The sequence below is a fragment of the Heterodontus francisci genome, chromosome 8, assembly GCF_036365525.1.
Source record: "Heterodontus francisci isolate sHetFra1 chromosome 8, sHetFra1.hap1, whole genome shotgun sequence".
NCBI classification, from domain to species: Eukaryota; Metazoa; Chordata; class Chondrichthyes; order Heterodontiformes; family Heterodontidae; genus Heterodontus; species Heterodontus francisci.
This window is the reverse complement of record NC_090378.1, coordinates 87731023-87753007: the sequence shown is the minus strand read 5'-3', so window position 1 is coordinate 87753007 and position 21985 is coordinate 87731023. Positions and strand designations below refer to the sequence as shown.

The following is a 21985-nucleotide window of genomic DNA, read 5'->3' as shown; positions in this document are numbered from 1 at the left end:
ACTGATAGTGACATACATTGTTATTCACTGTTTGGTCTTCCAGCAGATCACTCATCACTTACATCCTCCAGCACAGCTCCAGCAACAGTAACTACTGCACTCACAGCAGGTTCAAGTATGTTCATAAATGCTCTTTACCTCCTCTTTTTCTACCGAAATGGTAGTCCCTCTAATGCCTAGCTGGCAATTGTTCCTGATCTTTTGTAAACTGAATACTTTTTCCCCATTGTCTGCCTCGATGAATTTTTATTGGCTCGAATGTTCTTTTACAATGTGCTCGGTGTTTTGATGCAATTTGGATCTTTCTTTGTAAAATAAATCAAATATCCTCTACAGCTATAAGAAGTGGGATGGTATAGTGTTGAAACAAAAAGCCAGTTTTTCAGGAGGTAACTTATTCTACATTTCCTTTAAACCAGTCAGGAGAAATGTCTTATGTTATTGCTTTCAAGAATTTTATGGATATGAAACACGTTCTTATGTTAAAGTCTGTGTAAATGACCGATGATAGAATGACCCGGATTTTGCTGTACCAATAAAATGGTGTGGCTGTCAGAGCTCACCATTATCACTTGGTAAAACTGGCAGCAACGTCTGGCATCTGCCATTGCGCAGTTAAATGCAGAAATACAGATGTTGCTGTCAGTGATACCCTGCTCCTCCACTGGCTGCGCTGTTACAGTCTTTGCTGAAAGGAATTTGCACAGAGATCACTGTCATGGTGTGAACTTTGACTAATCAGCCACTATTAACACCCTAAAGACCAATGGAAAAAAACTTGTTTACTCAGGAGTAAATTGGTTTCTAATGGTGTAATAAGTCACAATTACTGCTGAACAACCTCTCTGGCTCTGAAACATGATCTTGTTAGGAGTGTGGAGTCTCATTCCGTTTGGATAAATCTAATGTTGCAGATTTTAAAAAAAATCTATCTTTATAGTTTCTGTTTTTCACTTTTATATCATTCCCTTAATGCCATGTGTATGTCCCAGTCTTTATTTTGCTTCTGATATAATGATTTAAACCTGATTTATATTTCCTGATATTTTACCTCATGTATTGCTGTCTGTGAGGATTCATCAACCTGTTCGGTTGAACAGCTTCCCTGCTCACAGATGACACAGATCTAAAATAGAGTGCTCCAAATAGAAACAGATACCAAAAGACTGGATATCTGCTGTAACAAGCACATTAACAGTCTCTGGGCAACAGTACACATGGTGAATGGTGACAGCTTAGTAGCTCATAGTAACATCCAGGCCATTGTGTTTATAGATGTGGTTGTGACATGCATTGTTACTCACAGTTTTGCTCTTCCAGCAGATCACTCATCACTCGCACCCTCCAGCACAGCTCCAACAACAGTGACAACTGCACTCACAGCAGGTTCAAGTACGTCCATAAAGAGAACTTCACCTCCTTCGTTGGGACAGCAAAATATTTGCCCCCTTGAAACCTAGCTGCCAATTGTTCCTGATTTTTGAAAAATGAATACATATTTCCCTTTGTCTTTCTTGATGAACTTTTATCAGATTAAATGTAGTTTTACAACATCCTCATTATTTTAATGCAGTTTGGGTCTCTCATTATAAAGTGAATGAAACATCTTCACTACCCTATAACAAGTAGAATGGTAGACAGATGGCACAAATGCCAATTTTTCCAGGGCAATGCTAAATCTACACTTCCTTTTAATCTGCCAAGCAAGCATCTGTTATGTTATTACTTTCAGGAAGTTTACTGGTATGAAGCACACCTTCACGTTAGCCTTTGCAAATGACCGATGAAATAATGTTGATATATGTGGTAGTGAGATGCATTGTTATTCACTGTTTGATATTCCAGCACATCACTCATCACTCACACCCTCCAGCACAGCTCCAGCAACAGTAACTACTGCACTCACAACAGGTTCAAGTATGTTCATAAATTCTCTTTACCTCCTCTTTTTCTACCAAAATGGTTGTCCCTCTAATGCCTAGCTGGCATTCGTTCCTGATCTTTGAAAACTGAATACATTTTTTCCCTTTGTCTGCCTCGATGAATTGTGATTGGCTGAAATGTTCTTTTACAACATGCTCGGTATTTTGATGCAATTTGGATCTTTCTTTGTAAAATAAATGAAATATCCTCTGGAGTGGAATGGTATAGTGTTGAAACAAAATGCCAATTTTTCAGGAGGCAGCTTATTCTACATTTCCCTTAAACCAGTCAGGAGAAATGTCTGTTACGTTATTGCTTTCAAGAATTTTATCGATATGAAACACATTTTCATGTTATAGTCTGCGTAAATGACTGATGATATAATGACCTGGATTTTACTGTACCAGTAAAATGGTATGGCTGTCAGAGCTCACAATTATTACTTATTGGGTATAACTGGCAGCAACATCTGCACTTGCAACGTTAAATACAGAAATACAGATGTTGCTGTCAGTGATACCCTATTCCTCCTCAGGCTGCATTGTTGCAATCTCTGCTGAAGGAAACTACACAGAGATCACTGTCATGGCATGAACTTTGACTAATCGCCCACTATTAACACCCTAAAGACCAATGGAAAAACCTAGTTTACTTGGTTTTTAATGGTGCAATAAATCATAATTACTGCTGAACAACCTCTCTGGCCCTGAAAAATGTTTTTGTTACAAGTGTGGCATCTCATTCCCTCAGGATAAAACTAATGTTGCAGATTTTTTAAAAACCTATTTTTAAAGTTTCTCTGTTTTTCTCTTTTATCTTTCCCTTAATTCCATGTGTATGTCCCAATCTTTATTTTGCTTTTGATATAATGATTTAAACCTGATTTATATTTCCTGATATTTTACCTCATGTATTGCTTTCTGTGCGGATTCATCACCCTGATCGGTTGAACAGCTTCCCAGCACTTTCCCTGTTCACAGATGACACAGATCTAAAGTAGAGTGCTGCAAATTGAAACAGATACCAGAAGACTGGATATTTGCTCTAACAAGCACATTAACAGTCTCTGGGTAACAGTACACGTGGTGAACGGTGACAGCTTAGTTGCTTACAGTAAACTCCAGGCCATTGTGTTTATAGATGTGGTTATGACATGCATTGTTACTCACAGTATTGCTCTTCCAGCAGATCACTCATCACTCGCACCCTACAGCACGGCTCCAACAACAGTGACAACTGCACTCACAGCAGGTTCAAGTACGTCCATAAAGAGAACTTCACCTCCTTCATTGGGACAGCAAAATATTTGCCCCCTTGAAACCTAGCTGCCAATTGTTCCTGATTTTTGAAAAATGAATACATATTTCTTTTGTCTTTCTTGATGAACTTTTATCAGGTTAAATGTTCTTTTACAACATCCTCATTATTTTGATGCAGTTTGGGTCTCTCATAAAGTGAATGAAACATCCTCACCATCCTATTACAAGTAGGATGGTAGACAGATGGGATAAAAAGCCAATTTTTCCAGGGTGTAGTTAAATCTACACTTCCCTTTAATCTGCAATGCAAACATCTGTTATGATATTACTTTCAGGAAGTTTACTGGTATGAAGCACACCTTCACGTTAGCCTTTGCAAATGACTGATGAAATAATGTTGATATATGTGGTAGTGAGATGCATTGTTATTCACTGTTTGATATTCCAGCAGATCACCCATCAGTCACACCCTCCAGCACAGCTCCAGCAACAGTAACTACTGCACTCACAACAGGTTCAAGTATGTTCATAAACACTGTTTACCTCCTCAATTACTGCTGAAATGGTTGTCTCTCTGATGCTTAGCTGCCAATTGTTCCTGATCTTTGAAAACTGAATACTTTTTTCCCTTTGTTTGCCTCGATGAATTGTGATTGGCTCAAATCTTCATTGACAACATCCTCAGTGTTTTGATGTAGTTTGGGTCTTTCTTTGTAAAATAAATGAAAAATCCTCTGCAGCAATAAGAAGTGGGGTGGTATAGTGTTGAAAGAAAAAGCCAATTTTTAAGGTCACAGCTCATTCTACACTTCCCTTTAAACCCTGGAGAAATGTCCGTCATGTTATTGCTTTCAAGAATTTAATGGGTATGAAATAAGTCTTCATGTTATCGTCTGTGTAAATGACCGATGATATAATGACCCGGATTTTGCTGTTCTAATAAGGTCTGCCTATCAGCGCTCACCCTTATTATTGGCTAAAACTGGCAGCAATGTCTGGCATCTGCACTTGTGCAGTTAAATGCAGAAATCCAGACGTTACTGTCAGTGATACCCTGCTTCTCCAAACGCTGCGCTATTACAGTCTCTGCTGAAGGAATTTGCACAGAGATGACTGTCATGGTGTGAACTTTGACTAATTACCCACTGTTAATACACACTTAGGACCAATGGAAAAATTTGTTTAATCAGGAGTAACTTGGGTTTTAACGGCGTTGTAAGTCATAACTACTGCTGAGTAACCTCGCTGGCCCCGAAAAATGATTTTGTTCGAAGTGTGGAGTCTCATACCCTGAGAATAAAAGTAATGTTGCAGATTTAAAATCAAAATTATGATAGTTCCTCGATTTTTCTCTTTTATGTCTTTCCCTTAATCCTATGTTTATATGCCAATCTTCATTTTACTTCCTTTACAATGATTTAAGCATGATTTATAGTACCTGCTTTTTACTTCCTATGTTGGTGTGTGTGAGGATTCTTCAACCTGATTGGTTGAACAGCTTCCCAGCACTTTCCCTGCTCGCAGATGACACAGATCTAAAGTAGAGTGCTCCAAATTGAAACAGATGCCAGAAGACTGGATATCCGCTCTGTCAACCACACGAAAAGTCTTTGGGCAACAGTATACCTGGTGAACAGTGAAAGTCTTTCCTTAGTCGCTCATTTTAAAATCCAGGCCATTGTGTTTATAGACATGGTTGTGACATGCATTGTTACTCACAGTTCTGATCTTCCAGCAGATCACTCATCACTCGCACCGTCCAGCACAGCTCCAACAACAGTGAATTTTACACTCAAAGAAAATTCAAGTACGTCTGTAAACACTCTTTACCTCCTCATGTTGGTATTGAAATCATTGGCTCCTTAAGCCTGGCTACCAATTGTTCCTGACTTTTGAAAATGGAATAGTTTTATCCCTTTGTCTTCCAGAATTAACTTTTATCAGGTTGAATGTTCTTTTACAACATCCATGTTGTTTTGATGCAGTTTGCGTCTCTCCTTACAAAGTGAATGAAATATCCTCTACTCGCTATACCAAGTGGGACGGTAGTGTTGCGACAAAAAGCTAATTTTTCCAGGACAAAAAGCTAAATCTATACTCCCCTTAAACTTGTCTAGAGAAACATCCGTTACATTATCATTTTCAAGAATTTTAGTGGTGTGAAGTATGTCTTCCAGTTATAGTCTGAAAGACCAATTTTTATATATTCAGTTGTTAACATGCATTGTTATGCATCAGTTTCGTCTTCCAGCTTTCACGCTCTCCAGCACAACTCAAACAACCTCATTAACAGCAGGTTCAAGTGTGCCCACCTCACCTCCTTGTTTTGGTATCAATACGGGTACCACCCTGACACCCTCAATGTATCAATTCTGCCTGAATTTCACTGAATTTTTATGAAGAAACACTATTGCTAACTTTTCTGGACAAACTTCATCAAAAACTCCATAAAAGCACTTTATAACATCCTCATTATTTAAACAAATGCACATTCTAATGGAACATTGATAGGCAGCCCACTTGCAATGTAACAATGACAATGGCTGCTCTATTCTTCGGTCCAATGTACTGCACACACCGCTTCTTTATATGGTTTGGAGGGTGAGGAGGAATTAGAGACTGTTGCACTCAGTCTCTGTCCCATTAGTGCACCATGTGTGTTTTTTGAGGTATCCCTGACATGGGTGCCTAAAATAGGCTACAGTACTTTGATTTTACACCAATTCACAGGGATATGTAAAACAGCTGGACCTGAAATACAGTCACATTTGGGTCGGTTTGTCAAGTGCACCACCCATAATACACTGGGGTAAGGGGAGGGGAGGATATCCATCTCCAATATACCTTGCATGACGTAAAGGGATATGGCGATAATGTGGGAAAAAGGCATTGAAGTGGATGATCAGCAATGATCGTATTGAATGGCAGAGCAGGCTCGATGGGCTGAATGGCGTACTCCTATTCCTATATTCCTACGTATCTGCTATGAAGCTGATACATATTGACAAGCTTCTATTCCCCATGAAAGGTTCATGGTGTGAAGTTGAAGTGGTTATATTAGTAAAAAGCTGGTGCTTATTTTTGATGTATTTAGGGATACAGGCTTTCATTCTTTTTAATTTGATCTTCTTGCACTTGTTCATGAAGGAACACTCAGAGACTCCAGCACAGCACCTCCATCCAATGACCCTGCACTAGCTCCATGTATGTTTCCCAGCTCATGATGTGGTCTTGCCATTTATTAAGACAACTACATCTCCTGTGATTACAAACCCTGCTCTTAAACAGCCAGCTTTCACTCACACAGACCTGGAGCAGGAAGTGCTGTGTATTTCTGCAGTAGTGGGGAGTTTTAGCTTGGCTTTCTACTTTATAAAAATGGGGCAGTAGCAGCTTCCATTATTCTCAAAATGTATTATCTGGGAAAAGGGTAGATTAGTAGATTTACCAATCTGATAGTGTCAACAGCTTCCATATTCTAGGATGATACAAAGAGAGATACGCCACAGATATAATCATGCAGTCTTGCTGTCATGACCTGACAGGCCTTGGAGGAAGCCACATATACCAAAGTTGTTCTGACGGCTCAGAGAGTAAGTGCGATATGCAATGTGGCATTTTGTCATGCAGGTGAAGCAGGTCTCAAGCCCTGTTACCGGTCTAAACAGCATTTGGCATCGCAACTGGGATTGTGTTGCGGTTGCCACACATTGACTTGCCAAGGGAAAATACTGATGCTCAAGCAGCTCATAGACACACAAGGCTAGCTTTTCCTTATTTTCTTTTATTAGTTTTGCTGTCAGAATGGCTTTTAGACAGGCGAAAGGGAAATGGGCAATTTATCTCAAGGGCAGCTCATTTGTAGAGCTTTAGGGTAGATTTTGACAGAGTTAAAAAAGCAGATTGGAAAATCAATCTGTGCCAAGATTGAAGGGCAGAAGAATATGAAGAGATCGACAAAACTAAAAAGAAAAGAAACCCAATGTGTAGGCATGCGTCTGCAGGCAAGTGATAAAGCAGCCTGGCATTCAGGACTCTGTGATTGCTGCAGAAGTGGAGGTAGCATTGCAAGATCCAGTTACAAGGAGGATTTCCCTCTGAGCCCCTCAGAAAAATTCCTATATCAAAAACACTTGCAAGGAGGTAATGCCAAGTTTCAGGCCTGAACTAGCTATCACTAACACAGCATTTGCCATTCCTATACAATAGCTTAGATGCAGGTGTCCTTGCAGCAGATGGCACAACTCTACATCTGCCTCTATTGAGTCAGACCTTTAGAAGACAGATGTGCAAAGTTATTGATAGGTAGTTGAACCAAGGCCTGTAGCAATGATAGGTGTCATCTTGGAGGGTACAGCTAATTGGGCAACATTAATGCTTGACCACCTTGTTTCATGCAGCGTCACTAAAAGCATGGCATACTGTGATTGAGGTCCTTCTGAGGAAGCATCCAACATTACAATTAGTGAGGGATTAACATATCTTAGCTATGCAGTTTTGGGTCTATTGGTCCATTCTCCTTTGGAAAAGGGAACCTCCATCGAGACTACAGCTGCCAAAGCAAGGTATTTGCATATCTGTCTGCAGGTGCGGAAGCACAGAGCATCTCATATGCAGCCTGAATGCGCAGAATCCATCTCTGGGTCCTCCTCCTCCACTTCCAGATGTGGCAGATTGGAGATTTCCAATGGGAAACCATTGCTGCCATATATGGGGGCAATGAATAAATAATTTATCATGTTTAAAGTGCAGATGCTTTTATATTATTGTGTGAACTCAGGATACTTACTGTCACTTAGTAATCCTTGATTCCCATTCCAAACACACGTCCTTTGCCTGTATCCCGCATACCAGAACTGCAGGAAATGGCTTGAAGGACTGACACCAGTACAACTGCTGATCCCCTGCCCCATCCCCCACCAGCCCCAGACCACATTAATATAAAGCACCACACAAAAAGGATCTGGATGCAAACTTAATGAAATTCCAACAGGTAGGAACAATTTTCCTCATCTGGCTACTGCAATACCACCAAAAAATCTTTTCTGTGTGGAAAATCCCAGCTTCACTGTTCAGGCTGCCCAGAAAGAATAAATGGTTAAGGATGAAGAACTAGAGGGCTATTGTTTTGTGCACAGCTTACAAGAGAACTTTAAAAAACAAAATCCAGACAAGTCACAGATGGTCACTTAGTTTGGCTGTTGCAACAGGCTTTATTTATGACAAGGGAAATTGGGGCTCTTTTCATTAGAAGGGACAGATGCAAAATGTGGTGTTTAAAAGCTACACAGGGCTGAAGCTGGTGGGTCCAGCTTCAAAAGAATGAAGGATGGAAATCATCCCCCTGTTTGAGGACCAATTTTATATGCCTTCTTGTCGTCTTCTGGGAAATTTCTGGAGAGTCGGGAGACTTCATTAACATATTTAAATCAGACTTCAAGAATGGGATTATGAGCCTGATTTAAATTAACCTGCTGCCGTTCAGGTTTCCCAGGCCTCAAGAAACCTGGAAGTGAAATGGAAACTGAAGCTACTGACTGCTGTCTGTAAATACATTTTATAGCACCCCTTGTGGGTCAAGAGTGCTATAAAAAGCACTTACAGAAGTGCTTTCCCTGCTCCCCAAGGAAGCCTTTGGCCTCCCTTCTGCCAGTCATGGTCTCTATCTATACCGTCACGGTTGGCAACTTCAGGTCCACATATTTCCAGGTTGCCTTATGTAGAAAGGTGTGTCCCACTATCAGTACAAGAAAGTGTTAGGAGTCGGTGTACATCTTCATGAATCTTATTGTATTAATGGTGTATATGTTCAGACCAATCATTATTCTTTGGTTCTTTCAACAGATGACACGCTATTCACCACCTCCAGCACCACCTCTACAACAGAGACTCTTCCACTCTCAGAAAATTCAACAATATCAACAGGCACGTCTTACTTCCTCACTTGGTCATTGACATGGGTACCTCTCCCCCAGACCTATCTGCTATTAACAGTTACACTGGCACCTGACTTTCACCAAGTAAACGATGACAGCAACTTGCATTTATGTAGCACCTTCAAAACATTCCAAAGCACTTCTCAGGAGGGTAATTAAACAAAACTTGAGCAGTGTCAGGAGATATTGGGACAGGTGACCAAAAACTTGGTCTAAGAGGTAGGATTTATGGAGTGTCTTAAAGGAGGAGAGAGAGACAAGGAGCATTAGGGCAGGATTCCAGATCTAGAGCCTAGGCAGTTAAAGGTACATCCACCAATGGTGGAGTGGGTAAAATTGGTGATGTGCAAGAGGCCAGAATTAGAGGAGAGGTACAAAGAGATCTCGGAGGGTTGTGGGGCTTGAGGAGATTACAGAAATAGGGAGGGGCGGGCCATGGAGGAATTTGAGAACAGGATGAAAATGTTAAAATCAAGACGTTGCTTGACCAGGAGCCACTGCAGGTCAAAAAGTACTGGTGATTGGTGAACGGGATATGGTGCAAATTATGATACATGCTGCAGAGGTTTGGATGTGCTCAGGTTTATGATGGGTGGAGGGTTGGAGGATTGGAGGCTGCCCAGGAGAGCATTGCAATAATCAAGACTAGAGGTAACAAAGGCATGGTCGAGAGTTTCAGCAGCAGATGAGCTGAGGCAGGGGTGGAGACGAGTGATGTTGCAGAATTGGGTGTAGGCAGTCTTAGCATTGGAAGTTCATCTCAGGTTTGAATAGGATGCCAAGGTTGTGAACTGTCTGGTTTGGCCTCAGACATTGGCCAGGAAGAGGGATAAAGTTGGTGGTTGTGGAATGGAGTTTGTGGCAGGGACCGAAGGCAATGGCTTCAGTCTTCAGACAAGGAGCCATTTTATTCCCTCACCTTTCTTAACAAATGTTTGACCTGTGTAGCATTTTGTTTTGCAACAGGCTCATGATTGAGTAACTAAGTTACCATAGGAAACTGCAGGGCACAGCCTGACCTGTAGGTAATGAACACAATGTCGATGCAATCGTCCCAGAACTTTCCAATGTTTCTGGTATAGCAGTATGTATATATTATATGAACCAAGTTCCGCTAATCCTGGTAAAAAAAAGATTAATGTTATGAAGTGCAAACTCTTGGTATGTTGCTGTAAAAGGACAGGTGGCTTTTAATGCTTTGTAAGAGGATTTTCCTCTAATAATAACAATATAGCACTGCACTCACACTCTGGCAGGGCTTTAACAGCAATTTCTCCTGCACCTGATTATAACATAACAGATTTAGAACCCCCAGTATATCTGTCAAAAGATTTAACAGTGATGAAGGTTACCATTTCTCTTATTCTTAGATGATATTTCCATTACCTGTGCCAATAGCATCCAATGCTCATCACATTTCAGGTCTGTGGCAGGCATATTAATCTAATGCCTGAACCAGGCAGATCCAGAGTAGTCCAGACATTATTGCTGGTTCATCAGGCAACCTGACCTGCCAATGGTACCTGGAGTAATAGGCCAGTCTTCAGGGGCTATAGAGGTTTATACTCAGCTCCAGATAATTTTGCAAGCCAATGCCCTAATGGATGGGTGTCTAAGTTAAACACGCAGTGAGACATAAACCAGTGCTTGGTTCTGGTAACTTGCATTGTGGGCTGTTTTTAGCATCCCTGTGCACACATGAAGGTCTCCAAACCTTGGTTGTGCCTGCGTGCATTTAAGCTCTCTGGACTTAATTCAATGGTGTGTCCCTGTGAGAAGAAAGGATGCACTCTCTTGGGCAAACAAAAGTTCTATAACATGTAGATTTCTCAGTAGCTTGACTAGAGACTCTTAAACACTATCTATAGGATGCACTGCAGCAACTCATCGACTTCTTTGGCAGCACTTCCCAAATCCTTGGCTTCCACAGGGCAGCAGGTCCACAAGAATATTATCATCTGCACATTCCCTTCCATGTCACACATAATTCGAACTTGGAAATATATCACTGTTCCTTCACCATTGCTGGGTCAAACTCCTGGAACTCCCTACTTAACAGCACTGTGGCTTACCACACCGACTGCAGTGGTTCAAGAAGAAGGCTCATCACTGCTTTCTCAAAGGCAACTAGGGATGGGCAATAAATGATGACCTTGCCTGCAACCCCGCATCCTAAGAATTTTTTTTGAAAAAAGGAGCTGATGGCATCAGGCTGTTGATTAGAATGAATTGATTCTTAGTTTTCTCTGGGCAAATTATACATCAATTGTGACATCCAGCATAATGCAAACAAAAGTGATTCATAAATCCACAGCTAGTGAAGATACAGAATCAGTTCACACACAGTGTAAGCAACTTATTAATTAGTTTTTAATTTACTAAATCTTAACACAGCAGTACCTTTCAGCAAACTGGTTTTAACCTTATCAGCTACGAGGGTAAAAGGGTCTTCTTACCTGATACCAAGCTAAGTAATTATCTATTGGTGCTGTCGTGGCCTGTGTTTGAAGCATAAATTTTCAGATTCCACTTTACTGCAGGTTTACCAATCATACTATCTGTCATAAATGGTAGCTGATGTGAAATACCTGTTGTTGATGGCTTCACTTTCAGAGATGTGGGTTTTCACTAATTTACTTTGATCTTTCTGCAGGCACAAATGGCACAGCCACAGGCTTCCCTGCAGCAACAGTGACTTCTGCACCCAATAGCACCATCGCAGACTCAAGTATGTTTACAAAGGCCACTTTGCACCTCTGTCCAGCATTTCAGTAATTCAAAGGATGTATTCATTGCTGACTCAGCTAGCACCTGCATACAGCACAGACGTTTTAAATATTGCAATACTGGGGTGGGGCGGGGGTGGGGGGGAAACAGAATTAAGATAAATTATATTTGGGCTTACTTTGAAAGAAGTCATAGAGTGGGGGCAGGGGAGGAAGCACTCACCCAAAAGAAAGCCCACAGGTCCTCAATTCTTCCCATGTCCTTTGCCTCACAACCTGCATGGTCATCTGTAGTTTCTTTTAACCAGAGGATGATGGGGGTGAGAGGATGAAGGGAATGATCCCTCTGTTTATAACTAAGAATAAACACCTGTTAACAAGTGTAACAATGAAGTAAATGGATTATTTTGTTCTTTCTTCATGACTTTAAAGTATACCAAAAGTATATGCACACTTGATAATAAGATACAGTGATTGTGTTGTATAATCTAGATCTTTCACCAAGATCCAAACAGAAGGAAGGGTGATAAATGAGTTGCATGCATCTGGTGATGAGTGTCTGTGCTGCCATTACAGTTACACTTTGCACGGTGGACTCTGTCACCTGGCACCATCCATGGCCTTGTTGCACTGACTCAGTTGGACGCAGTATGATTTTGGTCTGTGACAGGTTAAAAACTCTTGAGAGTTGAAATTGTGCAGTGCAATAGCTTGTTTGTGTCTAGTTTCTTAATGAAATAATTAATTCATTAAAGATAAAGGGGGCAATGCTGTTAAAATATCAGGCAAGAGGCATGTTTCAGCTCTTTCCTTGCTAACACTGCAAGCTCCAACTTCAAACTGCAAAATTAAACAGCACTCACGTGTTCAGGACTTCAGCAAATATTTGGTCCCAAACTGAGCGAAATGAGACATGTCTATGTACTTGGGCTTCACTATCAAAGAGGAAATGCTCCATGTTCTTGTCCATTCTTCTTGTGGTTCATAACAATCACCATTATCAGTTTTTAAAAAATGGAAAATGGGCTTATTCCTACAGGCAAACAGCAAAACTGCTTCATTTCCCAAACAGTAGGAATGCAGTGTTGTTAGCCTTTGTGTAAGTCTAAATCCTATGTAATTTTTTTTTCAGAACCAAATGATAAATTTTCCATTTCAATTCCACCCTATTCAATTCAGTGTGTGCTATCCAGTTTCTGTATTTTTAAAGAGTTTATATTTTAGTTTCCTCCAGACAGATGATAATCGGAATAATTTATATACAGGGTTTCGTGTGCGAAATATTCTTACTCACTAAACTACTGGCTAACATGTCCTGTCTCTTCAGCAACTGTTTATTTCCTATGAACCAATTGTGCAGCAAAGGTTTGCATACTGCTCACATTTGATGAGGCTCCTCTGGCAACTTTCTACACTGCTGGACAGGCTGAGAGAAAATTCTGGTTGTCTAATAGCAGATTCCCTTACCTCCATTGTTCAGTTTGGGTCTCTATCACAATTTTTAAATATTTTATATTGCTATTACAATAGTCATTTTTTTCATGATTTCGCCTCTCCTCATGTCCAAATATACCTTGTCGCTCTTTTCTTCATATGCTCTTGGTGTTCTAATCAGGACTCGTTGCAATGTCAGTTGCTTTAAGGGTATATTCACACTGTATAGCATTGGTAAAAAGTGGTTTCACTTCACAGAAGTTCTCCAGTTGAAGTGGAAATGCAGCCTGAATCCAGAGTCAGAGTCCACCTGAGGGTTGCATCCCTGCAGGATTGCCCTGAGGCCTCCGGGAAGTAAAAAATTAATCTCCCAGACATTGCTACGAGTAACCCAGAAGGAAAAACCCTTGAGGCTTTAAAAAAAATGTTTTTCTTCACTTTCTTTCAACATTTTTATTTATGAAAGTATTGGAAACGGTGGAAACGACTGCTTCAGTGGGATTTAGAAGCAGGAGATCATATGATGAAACTTCCAGAAATGCATCCAACCAGAGTTGATAACCCTAGTCCAACCTGACACTTGGGTGAAGTGGACCTTGACAGCTGATTAAACTGTGTAAATTCAGCATCAGTGCAAAGCTGAGCATGCTTTACAGCAATGCTATAATTGCAGTGTGAATGTATCATTGCTTATTTTTTAACCAATGCCTAAAGATGTATTTCCTTGCCTTATTCAGTGTTTCCTTCCAATGCAATCGATAGGATTTTAAAATCTGAGCTTGGCACCACTTAAACACAACTTCTTGATTTTATTTCCTTCTTCACTTCCACATGTTTCAACCTTGATGTTGTTCTGCCCAACAACCATTAGGCAATGACCTTTTTCCTCACTTTGTTAATCTAAGAAAAAAATTCTGAAACTGTTAGATGAAGTATTCATATTCCTGAGTTTGTTCTGCACCTGTGCATGTCTTCATAAATGTGCAGTTACAGATTGTGCATAAAAGGAAAACATTGCATGTATATATAAACTGTCAAAGCAGAAAATGAATTTAATTATGAAAATTAAGAATACAACTTTGTAACATACAGTATTGTACTTTTAATCCTAGAAACCACAGCTGGAGATCAGGATTGTGGTAAGAAACTTGTTTTTATACTGTGTAAATGTTAATTTGTTCAAATGGAAATTATAAATTGTGCTTTTTATAAACACTGATTATTTCCTGGCGGTTTTTAAGTAAATTATTTTAATAACAGGTTAGCATGCCACCTCTGATCACAACTGATACCCCACATCTTTCCCTTCCTTTCGATAGATTGACAGCATATCACTTTTCTTAATAAAACAAATAACTAAACCCTTTAAATATAACTTACAAATTTTCAATATCCCTTCAGGTATGATGCGGGGGGTGGGGGGTGGGGGGGGTGGGGGGGTGGGTGGGTCTCCTGTTGCTGAAAGGGAAAATACAACTAACTAAGGAAAACACAACAAATATCAACCTCTTGGTCTTCAGCTTATAAAATAAATTGTGACTTATCATTGCATAGTTTCAGACTACAAGGGTTTGGAGATTTGTGGGATGTCATCCAGCTATTCTGGCATTGTGCGCACTGATGTAATCCAGCGTTCAGCCCACCAGAGCATGAGGGGGGGTTCAGTGGGAGGCTTCCTCATTGACATGGGAAGGGTGGACGTAAGTGCCACTTCAGGCGTGTTCCCTACCTTCTCTCTACATTTTTCAAATGGGAGCTTTGTCATTATGGAGGCTTCACTGAATCAGTGTGCCAGTGACCACAGAAATTCGAGGTCCCCTTCCAGTCTCTGGAGTGAAAACTCTGTGCTAAGGGAGTTCTCATCCCTGGCTCTATCCCCAATTGTCATTTGCCTTGTAAGGGGTGGATAGAGGTTCCTCCTGTTACATGGCAACCAGGAAGCTTCCAGCACCACAATGAGAGACCTCAGGACTCTGAAGGAAATTCAGGGCTTCATTACATTCTAGCACTGTTAAATTGCGTGTGGTAAAATTTTCATGGAAATATAGGCTGGAATTTTACGCCGCCCCAGCAGGTCGGATGGTGGTGTGGGGGCAGCGTAAAATTGAGCGGCAGGCTCCGGAAGGCCTACCCGCCCCAATTCTGCCTCCGAACAAGTTTACAGGGGTCCAGCGGGGGGTGCGGTGTGCGGGGGAGTGGGAAATGGCCCGCCCGCCCGAGGCCAATCAAGACCCTTAAGTGGCCACTTAATGGCCACTTAAGGGCCCTTGCCCGCCTCCACGGGTATTTTACCCATGGCAAGGGGGTGTGCCGGGGACGTGAAAGGCCACCCAGCTGTAACTGCTGGCCTTTCCGCGCCCTGGGGTGGGTGGGGGGGGAGGGTGGGAGGGCATGGCAGTCAGACACAGGGTGCCCGATTGAGGGCCGCCCCGCCTCCCAACCCACCCCCGGGATCCAAGACGCCCCTCCTCCACCCCCCAAATGACCACCCTAGCCTCACCAGGGCACATCCGATCCCCCTGGTGAGGCAACCCAAACTTACCCACTCTCTCGGCTCCATCAGGTTGGCTGGGTGCAGTCCCAGCAATGGCCACTGCTCCCAGTGGCGCTGCTGAGACTAAGAGCTGCTGGCCTGCTGATTGACCAGCAGCTCACTGAGGTGGGACCTCCTCCCTCAAGTGGTTGGAAGTCCTGCCTCAGGCCAATTAAAGCCTGGGGATCCGTAAAATACGGGATGGATCCCCAGGCTGGGCGGCAGTGGGGTCATCACCGACATTTACGTCGGAGTCCGGCTCCCATCCGGCCATAGTGGGGAGCGATAGTTGTACATGAAATTTTAAATGAGGCCATGAGATAAACAGCCAGCTCCTCGAGACCCTGCTTGAAATTCCACTCCCTGCCCAACAAGGATTATAGCAGCCTGATCCTGGACTGCCCAGCCATCTTTAATTGGGTGGAGGTGAGAGAAACTGGTTGATTTCCCTTCTGACCTGGCACAGTCCCTCTGATCACAAGGAAGACCAGTACAGGGATGGCAGTATTTATTGGAGCAGTGACAGCAAAACTGCTGGAGGGAAAGGGTCTGGTGACCACGTCTTTCTCTCTTCTGCTCCCATGACCTGCAAAAGAAACAAAGGCCCATTCTGAGCTTTCTTAGCATCTTAAAAAAAAAACACTTTTCGCCAACTCTTCCTGCTCCCTTGGTGCTGCACTGCCATCAATTCTTGCTACATAGCAATAGCAGGCTCCCTGTGCGCAACCATGAAGAAGCCAAAATCTACCCTGCCTTTTTCATTAGGCAATGGCTGAGAAAATGGGTAAAGTTTGAGGCAGGGGTTGAGCGGAAGTCAAGTTCCTTCTCCAACTCATTGCTGGTGACTGCTCACCAGGAAATTGAGCTCTTTGTCTTTGCATCAAAAATGGGTAGGCAGAGAGGGAATATTTGCTGCTTGGTGGTGAATGGCAACACCACCAATTGTGGATACCAAAGGCACCAAAACACCTTTGGGTAGTGGGGTGTCCAGATGTCTCTGACTGCTGGATGCCAACAGTCACCAACATGAGTGGGTGCAACCATGAGTATTTGTGCTTTATCTGCCATTTTGGCCTCTTCCCAATGGTGTCATGTACAGACCTACCACCAGCACTGGAGATGGTCAGGCACCAGACCAGCAAAGTTAGAAACATGTTTGAACCAACTGAGATTCATGGAAGTGTTTCATTAATGAATGGGCAGTAGCTGATTTACTTATGTGAGTCTCACCTTTGCAGTAATAGCTCATTGATAAAATTGTAGTGATTTTTTTTTTGCTCTTTGCATAAAGAAAAAATAATTTACCTTTTCCGAGCTCTTTGAAATATAATAAGAATGTTATTTCATTGATGTACATGGGATGAAATAAGTCTTTGAACTTACAACGAAAAATATTTTTCTTATTCTTTTAGAAAATGTTAATATTATTGTGAAAGAATGGGAAGTCATAAACGACATCGTCAAACTGCACATTAGTTACAAGGACAGTGAAAATCTCACCATCACAATTCTGAATTCCTCGTTTGCATTGGTTGGGGGTGGAACTGCCAATATCAGTGTGTCATTACCAAGCCTGTCTAACTGTGCCCATTATACCCTCAACGGAACTTTCAGTGGGAAATGTAATCACACTATTGAACTCGTAAATATCATAACAAATCCATCACCTGGTAAGTGTAGTTTAATTAATTTTTAATGTCTGGCGATAAAACATTCCCAAAGTATTACTTTTGTTAATGTAGTTCACAATGTGCAGGTTAATCTTTGAATAGCTGTATTGCTAAATGCTGGATCATAACATATTCATTATGGGTATAATTTCAAAACCATTTTAAAAGATGATCTTCAGTTCTCATTTATTTTCAAACGTTTACAGTCTTCAAAACTTGTAATTTTTAAAGGCTTTAGTAGATACAAGTACAAATGTAGCATGATTCAATAAAAGCATTTCATTAGGTGACTGCTATTTTCAACTTATTTCTTTACAAGATCTTCAATTCCATCTAAACTCAAGCCAGTCTGGTGATAACATTACTTTTCAACTGAAAACTCGTGGAGTTCAAACCAATTGCAAACTGAATTATACTTGGAATTGTCATCCAAGTACAGGTATTTACAACAAGAAATTGATCACAATATTTTTTCATTGTTCGTAGTTTCCAGTAAAACAAATAGTTCTTGAAGACATCTTGTGCGACGTTGATAGAATTTCATTCAAATGGACCTGTTGTAAATGAACTTGCATTTATTTAGCACGTTGTATGATGTCAGGAACCCTTAGCATTTTACTGCAATGAAGTATTTTTGAAGTGTAGTCACTGTTGAAATGCAGGAAATGTGGCAGCCAATTTGCTCACAGCAAGCTCCCACAAACAGCAATGTGATAATGTTCAAGTTATGTGTTTATTGAAGGATAAATTTTAGCCGAACACCAGAAAATCTCCCCGGCTCTTCTGTGGGATCTTTTAGTTCCACTTGAGAAGGCAGACTTGATTTGATGTCTCATCTGAAAGATGGTACCTCTGACAGTGCAAAAAAAAAATCCTTTTTCATGCCCTTGGGAGATGCTTAATTCTAATCAGGTCTCTGTGCTCATCTACACTGCCCTGGGATTTCGGAGGCTTCTTGAATTCAGTCTAACTGGACCTGTGCCTAACACAGATGTAGGATGAGGAAGCAAACAAGTTGGGAGTGAGCGTTCTCAGGCCCATAGCCTCATTGCCAATGACTTCACTTAGGTGCACTAAAACGGTGAGGCTCCCCAAGAAACCTGGCTTTCACCAGAAGGTCTGTGGAGGTCCTGGGAGCACCCTGAAGCGCTGCAATTTCAAGTTTGCTTCTCTGCCCCTTGATGATCTTTGAACCTTGCATCCTTCTGACTATTACTCTGTGGCAGCAGCCAGAAGGTTCCAGTATTAGCGGCCACTTGGGCCTGCTGTTACGCCCCTGTTTCTGTCCATCCCCTGGTTCCGGTGCAGGTCCTGCCACCCTTTAACCACCACTCCCCACTTCCCCTCCCTCCACAATAGAATTACTCCAGTGTATATTATTCTCTCTTTATGCCATCCTTATGGAAGAGGAGGAATACACATACCATTAGGCAAGGAGAATAAGGCAGCATAGCAGGAAACAGCTTGACCAACCTTATTGAATTATTTGAAGAAGTAACAGACAGAATAGACAAGGTTAATATAGAAGAGGGTAATATACTTTGATTTTCAAAAGGGCTTTGTGAATTTACCGCATAGTAGACTCTTAACTAAGGTCACAGCATTACAGCCAAGGAACAAGTAGCAGATAGCAAGTTGGCTACAAAACAGAAAACAGAGTAGGGGTTAAGGGTGGTTACTCAGACTGGCAAAAGATGTGATGTGATGTTCCACTGCTGGAACTACTATAATTCAGAATTTACATTAATGATTTGGACTTGAATTGGAAGTATAATTTCGAAATTTGCAGTCGACAACAAATTGGAGGGCAAAGTTAACATAAAGGAAGAATGTGACAAAATACAGGAGCACATTAGTAAACTTGCATAATGAGCATATAATTGGCAAATTAATTATGGTGTAGCTAAATGTGAGGTGGAGCATTTTGGTGGGAAGAAAAGGAAACCGCATACTGCTTGGGTAATGAGAGTCTGAAAGGGGTAGAGGAGTGAAGGGATCTGGGAGTGCACATTACAACATCACTAATGGTAGCACTGCAGGTTAATAAGGCCATTAAAAAAGTAAAAAATCACACTGGGACTCATTTCTAGAGGGATAGAATTGAAAGCAGACAAGTTATGTTCAGCTTGTATCGAATCTAAGGCCATTTTTGGAATACTGTGTACAATTCTGGTCTCCATTTTATAAAAAGGATATAAAGACACTGGAGAACGTGCAAAAAAGATTCACAAGTATGATATTGGAATTCAGAGGATATGTCTGTCAGGAAAGATTGAACCTGCTGCGTCTTTTTTCTCTGAACAAGGCTGAGGGGTAAAGGTCTTCTACCTGACCCAACCCTGTCGGGACCCGACTACGTGTGTCGGGCTCGGGTCGGGTTGCTCTTCCGGGTCCGGCTTTCGGGTTCGGGTCAGGCCGGGTCGGGGTTGGGCTGGGTCTGGGTCAGACAATCACAGTAAGAATTGCAGGTAAGTATTAAAAGTAAAAAACCTATCTGAGCTTGGAGTCCGGGACGTCAAGGAGGGAAACTCTGAGTCTGCGCAGTGAGCATCTCTATGACGTCATCACGCTCATGCTGCAGCTTCCTGAAGATTGGGAGTCGCAAGGTAGGTAAAGGGAACATTCCGGTGGTCGGGTTGGGTCAGGCGTGGGAAAAATTGGAGGGACTCGGGCCGGGTCGGGCTCGGGTCTGATGTGGTCCTGTCGGGGTTCGGGCTCCTTGACCTGAGCAGGCCTTTACTGAGGGATGACTTCATAGGGGTTTTTAAGATAGCACAAGTGTTTGATAGGGTGGGTGCAGAGAAAATGCTTCCACTTGTGGGAAGTCCAAAAGTGGAGGTCATAAACATAAGATAGTCACTAATAAATCCAATTGGGAATTCAGGAGAAACTACATTATCCAAAGAGTGGTGAGAATGTGGAATGTGCTACCACAGGGAGTAGTTGGGTTAAATAACATAGACGTATTTACAGGAAAGCAAGATAAGCACATGAGAGAGAAAGGAATAGAAGGATAAATGATGGAATTAGCTGAAGAGGATTGTAAGGAGGCGCATGTAGAGCAAAAGTGCTAGCATAGACCAATTGGATCAAATGAACAATACGCCAGCTCAAAGAAGTCTGAAATATGTTAATCATTTTGGCATATTTTTTTTGCCTTTCAGGAAATAAAACCCAGATTTCAACAGAAGTAATGACATTTCAGAATTTAACTCCATGTCAAACTTACCATTGCTTTGTCAAAATTCAACAAGTTGCTACAAAATGGTACCAGACTCGCAAAAGCAATACAACAGCAGACTATGAAAGTAAGCATTCAAGATTGCAATACCAAGACAATAGGAAGTCTTAGTAACTCTGAAGCTATTAATGTGATATGAGGATAGCTTTTTTTCAGATGGGATATGCGCCACTGGATTAGAACTGGTGGCAAGGGTAATGGAATTAGAGAAGGATCTCTCATTGGCTCTCTAGTCAATTTTACAACCACCTCTTAGGCTAGCCTAAAGGTTGTTGCTAAATTTTTGCCTGATGCTTTCTTTGTAACAACTGAAATGTAATAGTTAAAATCAAATTTCAGACTGTGGAATTCACATTGGCATTCTATGTCTGAGTTTTTTTTTAGAGGAACAAGAAGAAGGTATGAGGACTGACACCAAGCAGTTGTTTTTGCACCGGGGCTAACATCCATGTGTACAGACCTAGGCACATAGCCTCAGAGTGACTGTTGTCAACTTCCTTTACACTCTATACCTCACCACATTGCAAGTGACTGATCTCTGTTCTATGCTAGTATTTGACCCGCAAACACCATTAATCATTAGGGCAGCACTGCCAGTGTCAACAGAAATCACTGAATTTATTATAGCTCTGATCCTCCCAAGCAGCCAAGGAGGAACATAAGTTAATTTACAGCACAACAATGCATCAAGTAGGTCACTGGTACATTGCTTACTAGGACAAACTAATTTGTGTGCCTCTTCATGGAAAGATGGCAGAAGAATGAGAGGATACTGAATTTTTAACATGCAGCAGGGTTCCTGAAACTGAAATTCATTATTCATGGCATCCATGCAGCCATCAAAGTCTCTATACAAAATGCTTTGGCATTCCTGTACTGCAAGGGATGCATGCTCATAAATCTACAGGTGAACTGTGGCCATCAACACAAGAGAATGCAAATAAATGTTCAACTATAAGGCAGCAGGCATTATTCATTTAATTTAAGAAAACCTATTCTTCCTGTGTTTGAAGAAGGCAGACTGGAAGTCTGGAAGCCTTGACTCTTGGTCTTGTTGCAGCAACCATAAGTGCCATGTGTATACAGATAGAACTAGGCCCACATATCCAAAAGGATAATTGGACAGATCCCGAGGGGGTAGAGTAGGGTTGGGTGGGGAGGAGTGTGGTGAGGTAAGGAAGTAACATTACAGCTCTGGTAGAGTCTTCAAGAACATCATTGTCTGCTGCATGCAGTAAAGTTTTGCCATCCAGAAGGGTCTTG

At 41.6% G+C, this 21985-nt stretch overlaps 1 protein-coding gene across 47 annotated transcripts in view; it reads left to right on the top strand.

Annotated features, from left to right (window-relative positions):
• Positions 1 to 21985, top strand: part of ptprc (protein tyrosine phosphatase receptor type C) — a 210050-nt gene that overhangs the window by 124687 nt on the left and 63378 nt on the right. For 21 of the 47 annotated variants that reach the window (XM_068037643.1, XM_068037645.1, XM_068037642.1 and 18 more), the window contains 12 exons: positions 44 to 115; positions 1321 to 1392; positions 1846 to 1917; positions 3109 to 3180; positions 3631 to 3702; positions 4918 to 4989; positions 9027 to 9107; positions 11772 to 11846; positions 14391 to 14417; positions 17224 to 17481; positions 17801 to 17920; positions 20646 to 20789. In XM_068037643.1, the coding sequence (XP_067893744.1) occupies positions 44 to 115; positions 1321 to 1392; positions 1846 to 1917; positions 3109 to 3180; positions 3631 to 3702; positions 4918 to 4989; positions 9027 to 9107; positions 11772 to 11846; positions 14391 to 14417; positions 17224 to 17481; positions 17801 to 17920; positions 20646 to 20789 (1137 nt within the window). The remainder of the gene's footprint in view (positions 1 to 43; positions 116 to 1320; positions 1393 to 1845; positions 1918 to 3108; positions 3181 to 3630; positions 3703 to 4917; positions 4990 to 9026; positions 9108 to 11771; positions 11847 to 14390; positions 14418 to 17223; positions 17482 to 17800; positions 17921 to 20645; positions 20790 to 21985) is intronic. The other 26 variants (XM_068037683.1, XM_068037660.1, XM_068037654.1 and 23 more) reach the window with 22 other exon arrangements.